At 32.2% G+C, this 6,000-nt stretch overlaps 1 protein-coding gene across 3 annotated transcripts in view; it reads right to left on the bottom strand.

Moving 5' to 3' along the window:
* Window positions 1-296: 296 nt before the first annotated feature.
* The window catches only part of LHX9 (LIM homeobox 9), a 105,379-nt gene continuing 99,675 nt past the window's right edge, over window positions 297-6,000 (bottom strand). For all 3 annotated transcript variants that reach the window (XM_068240071.1, XM_068240073.1, XM_068240072.1), the window contains one exon: window positions 297-1,300. In XM_068240071.1, the coding sequence (XP_068096172.1) occupies window positions 1,244-1,300 (57 nt within the window). In that variant the 3' untranslated portion in view covers window positions 297-1,243. The remainder of the gene's footprint in view (window positions 1,301-6,000) is intronic.

Here is a 6,000-nt window from a genome sequence, read left to right as displayed (position 1 = left end):
TAAGTACAGTAATCTTACTAATGCTTGACTTCTTTCGGACTGAATTGTGTATTTTAGCCAACGCTATTCATATCTTGTCCCTTTTACTCTGGTTTTTGTGAACATGTTTTGGTATAGTTACAGTTACATAAATCCATAGTTACTGTTACATAAATCATATTTACGTTCTATAATAGGCAGATCATTATTTGTGTTTTGAATCAGCAAATACACAGCCATAATTCAGAAATTCTATGTTCAATGAATGTAATCCAACATTTTATCTGTACTGAATTTATTTATGAAAACGTGTTTATTTTACAGCAAACATCATGGAAAGTTTCTCACACTAGTAGACAAGGATATTAAAACATCATGCATATTTATTATCTTGTTTAAAGACTTGTCCTATGTAGTATAATTTATAAGTGCCGTTTTGAAACGTATGTGTAATCTGGAAGCTTAGGTTAAAACATAACTAAAAGTAAACATGTATGAGTATTTCCACTAAATACATGAAATTTAAGGTAAAAGTCTAGTTATGGCCATAAACTGACAGACCACCAATCTTGTTATGTAAAATAAGAATAAAATAATATATACCAAGTTTAAAATCCATTATCCTTATCATATGTCCATAAATTGTTCAAATGATACACCTGTAAAATGTTGTATGTATAAAGTGTTGCTTCAACTGTTTTTGCTTGCAAATGCCTTTTTATTAATTAGAATGTTGAGAATATTTTGTCTGGCAGGTAATCATTTCATATCGTGTGTAGTACAAATGCTACATGGGACTAACTCCTATAAATCAGTAAAAAAAAAAAAAAAAAAAAAGATATATTGTAGATGATTCACATTTTGTAAGAATATGCTTTGCAGGCATGTTAAAAAGTGTATTAAAAACATTTAGATTAACAATAGTATTGTGCTTACTTCAGGCAAATCATTCAAAACTGTATACAATTCATTAATGCCAGGTTGCTCCATTGTGCATTTACACATTTTATGGTTTCTATATAAACCTAAAGATATTGAAAATGAAACTGATAGAGTAATAAGTATTATGCCTTCCCTATGTGTTGTAGGGCACAACATTATAAATCTTATCAGCCAATTATACATATGGTAAAAAAAAACAATTCTCAACATTCAAAAAATTACATAAATGTTCTATATATATTGATTTAATTTTTTGGCTAATTTTGTCTTTGTCTTCACTGCAGTAGGCTTTCCGATCAAACTTTCCCCTTCTTTAAATACTTTAGGGAATTTTCAAACGCCGGGTTGTATGGCTGTTAAACCCCGAACATTGTTCTCCCTGAAAAAAATCATAGCAAAAATGTATTAAACTACAGAGCAACCTGGCACTAATGGGGTAAGCATTTTATCATCTGAATATTAGTTTGCATAAACGCACCCCTCTGCTGTTCGAGATAGAACTAAACCCAAAAAATAACTTTTATTCAAATATTGCATATGTATATATAAACTAGATGATATATCTTATGTTGGAAGCCTTGGCGGTATTTGTTTTTGCCAACTGAAAGCCACTACTGATGTTGCCAGTTGAAAGCCACCAAAGATGAGAGGTACTGTGAAAATAAGCATTAAAGAAATTAAGTGCAGTGATAGTAAAATCTTGAGATTTGGAATGGCATGAAATAATGTAGCAGAAATTTTTGCAACATTACAGAACATCATGAGCTTGGGACACATTCCATATGTCCCATGTTGCACAAAAAAATAGCAGCATCCAGTAGGCAAATACTGTTTCATTCTGGCAATTTAAAAGTAGGAAAAGAGACTAGGCCTGAAACCATTAGAATATTTTTTTCAGGTTTAGTTTACCAAGAAGCTAGCAGAAGAAAGTTTGGGGTGGGTGTACAGTATATGGGGCGAAATGTATCAGTATGATAACATTTCCTAGTTATGATTTTTTTTTACTTTGTCACACACAGCACTAGACTTCTTCCAAAGCCTAGGACAAAAATGCCAGTTATCTGTCCCTCTATGTATTTTTTTCTATTACTTCCACCATGCTATTGCTTTTTTTCTAGCTACAACTATTTTGTTGACAACATACTCTCCTCATATGCTCAGGAAATAGCTACAATTCCTTGGTATAACACAAACATTTAATATTCTCTCTTACTACTTTGTCTTTCATTGATATAGCTGGTGTCAACTTAAAGGAATACTGTAGGGGGGTCGGGGGAAAATGAGTTGAACTTACCCGGGGCTTCTAATGGTCCCCCGCAGACATCCTGTGCCCACGGAGCCACTCACCAATGCTCCGGCCCCGCCTCCGGTTCACTTCTGGAATTTCCGACTTTAAAGTCAGAAAACCACTGCGTCTGCGTTGCCATGTCCTCGCTCCCACTGACGTCACCAGGAGTGTATAGCACAAACCCAGTATGGTCTGGGCCTGCGCAGTACGCTCCTGGTAATGTCAGCGGGAGCGAGGACTTGGCAACGCAGACGCAGTGGTTTTCTGACTTTAAAGTCGGAAATTCCAGAAGTTAACCGGAGGCGGGGCCGGAGCATCGGTGATTGGCTACGCAGGCACTGGACGCCTGCGGGGGACCATCAGAAGCCCCGGGTAAGTTCAACTCATTTTCCCCCGACCCCCTACAGTATCCCTTTAAAAGAGAACTCCAAACAGCACCATGTGAATATAAATTAGAGAGGCAATGTTTGTCCTACTCAACCTACTCACCAAAAAGTAGTTTGGTTTACAATTTCCAAATTTGTTATTAACATGTCTTCTACAGCCTTTCAATGCTCTTCTGACACTTTTTTTTTTATTTTACAGGTCTCTTCTGGTCCTTCTAATCTTGCAATCATAGATTTCTATAGGAATATGTAACTGAGCTAATAAATAGACCAGCAGTGCGTACATGCCAAACAGCTGCAGATTTTTCCAATGTGGTTATTTGGCTTTGGAAATCCAGCAAGGTTTCTTCTTTGGTAAGTAGGACAATCAAACCCACAGTCACCCATTCTTTCATATAGTACTAAATGGAGTTCCTATTTAAGGTATAATTTAATTACATGATACATATTGCCCCATATGTTTTTTTTTTCTCCTTCATTAAACATAAGCATTCCAAAATGACTTGTTGTAGCATGAATTTAAAATGTTTGATTTACCAGAATATAAGCATTAGGAAAATATTCATTACCAATCTAATTTACCTTCTGGCTGTTTTAAACAATCTGGAAGTAAAGAGTAAACTGTAAAATAAAATATAAATAAAAGTCGACTGAATTCAAAATATTTTATTCACACAAATTTAATTGGTTTTCACAAAGGTTTGGTCCATAGATACTCAAAGGGAGCCATTCTATACAATGCATTTCTCATTCAACAAAAAATAAAACTTGGACATCTTTTCTCTACCACATACTGTACGAAAACACAAAGATGTAAATGTAAGTTGATAAAAATCTTTTTAACTCTCTGATCAGATGTTTTTGGATGTCAACTTTCATTTCAAGCAATTCAAAGTCTTGACTTTAATATCTTTATTCAGAAATAAGAATCAACCATACAAAACTACTTGTCAAAAAGCAATTGAAACAATTAATTTAACAAACAACAAATATTCATCCTGATTTTCACAAAGTACTTGAAAGTACAATAAGGCACTTCAAAAACTGAGATTCAACCCCTGCAGAGGAGTTAATTTTGTATAAAGGCAGGGTAAAAAGAATGGGGTGGATATGTAGCCTAAAAAAGAAATACCTATATACATAACGTTATCAGTTCATTGATGCCATATGAAAGCAGCCATCTTTCCTTTGTAATGTTTTTAACTGCACAGAGTGCATGCTGTTATTATGTTACCATGAGACAAAATCCCTTGGATCAATGTAAGTTTTGTAACATTTATTTTTCATTTTCCATACTTTACTGTTGGCCATGTTTAATATCCTGATAAGATTATACTAAATGTGACAAGATGTATTCTTCATTGTCTGTTGAAATTAAGGGTAATCACTAATACTTATTATGTGTTTAAATGTATAACAATGGATTCTAAATTTTACTTTTCACTGATGTAAGTAAAACAGGGTGACTCTTTTTTAAACAATTCTGAACAAATTTTTGCCACCATTTAGTGTTGTTAAAAGCCCTGAGTGATTCATTTAAATTTTTTCTGTATCTAAAGCAATTTTCTGTCTCTGGGATTATTTTCACCCTGACCAGTTAGAAGTATTGTGTATTCAAAGATACGTCTTGTAAAGTTTCTAAAGCAAACATTTAAAATTCAGTTATTATTTTATATGTGGAATTTTACATTTTAGCAAAATGGTTCACATGATATCTAAGGTCACAGAAATGTCTGCTAATTATACAGATGGTCTTTAAATTCACAAAGATTTTTGAAAAGTCTTAGCATATTTAAATTCATATTTTTAACTATGTTACAAATTTACAGCAATCCACTGGTATAAAGATTTTCAAATGAACAATGGACTTTCTCGACTTAATATTCATTGTCATAGATCATTTTGATCCTGTTAATGCATTTCAAGTTTAAAATGGTGCCTCATAATAAAAGCTGTTGTCACAACAGCTTCTGGCTTCTTATCCAGCAATAAGTCTGTTCCAGCAATAACTTAAATTGTTTGCATCTCACAATGAGCATATTGTTCAACATTTTAATAGTGCAGCATGTTAATCTATTGGATTCACTTGTTAACCCTTAACATAATGTGCAAACATTTTGTTTTGCCAACAGAAGACATGGACAGAGGGAATAGTACACAATCATTTAATGAATAAAAAATAACATTCACCAATGTTAAAGCCATTTGCCTCCAAGTCTGAGATCATGACAATGCAATCATTAGGCTTGTAATTTCAACTTGTCTTGTGTTTATTAAACCTGATATCATCTCTGTGTCATTTTTACTGTATCCTGGATGAGTATTTAAGTTTAATGTTTATATAGCACCATCTTGAAAAATAGCAACAGGAATACCATGTTCTGGATTGTCAGTTAGTCTTCCTGTACTGGAGCATTCATTTAAAAACTCAAACAAAGCAAGTGGCAATGTATTATTATTTCCGTTTATATAAAGTAAAAATAAAATGTTTTATACTTGAGTATGTATTTATATTTCAAATATGACTTCTTATTAATTAATACATTTACTAAATGTAAGTTCTATTTCATGTAATCTGTAAATGTATAATTGTTCTTGTCAAATGGCTGTGGTGCACTCAAAGCAGCTTTTAACACATTCGCAAGATACAATAAAGATAACAGAAGAGAATTACTTTTCTTATACAACTCTGATCCCAACATACAAAACATTAATGTCCATTTGCACATGACATATTTTATACAAAAGTAACAAAAATATTATATATTAGAAATACTTGATGTTTGTATGGTACAATCTGATCATTAAATACAAAGAAAAGGAATGAAAAGAGTTTGTTTCACAAAACATTTTTCTCACAAATCATATTTTGCTTATTTCCATTTAACCTGAAAAAAATATATACTGAACATGATCTGAACAAAATTTCTGGATATGTACAATCATGATTGTTTCTTACAATTAAATATGCATGTTAATAAAATATCAGAGTGCTAATTATATTCAGATATTTAAAAAGGTACCTATAATCTCAAGAATATGATAAATTAAAAATGTAGGAAAAAATTTCTACATAATGCAGTACTTGGGGAAAAGTTAGGTTTAACAAGCAGTAATTTTAAAATCATAACAAAGATTTTGAAGCGTTTTAAAAAATATTTTATTACTACTCCAAAGTCAATAAAATTATATGGAGTATTTGGGATGACGTATTTGAAATTACAAACATATTAGGTTTATTAAATGTTAGACGTAGGGAATAGAAATAGGGAGAAAGTATTAAAATAGGTTTGAAATAAATGCATGAAAGAAAATGAAGGATTTATGTTGTTTGCATACACTACACTTGAAAAGGCCACTAAACAGAAGTTGATATATTATGATATAGGTAGTCCCCGACTTACA

The sequence above is a fragment of the Hyperolius riggenbachi genome, chromosome 6 (assembly GCF_040937935.1).
Source record: "Hyperolius riggenbachi isolate aHypRig1 chromosome 6, aHypRig1.pri, whole genome shotgun sequence".
In the NCBI taxonomy this organism is placed as follows: Eukaryota; Metazoa; Chordata; class Amphibia; order Anura; family Hyperoliidae; genus Hyperolius; species Hyperolius riggenbachi.
Note: the sequence above shows the minus strand (reverse complement) of the source record. Positions and strands in the feature narration are given on the sequence as shown.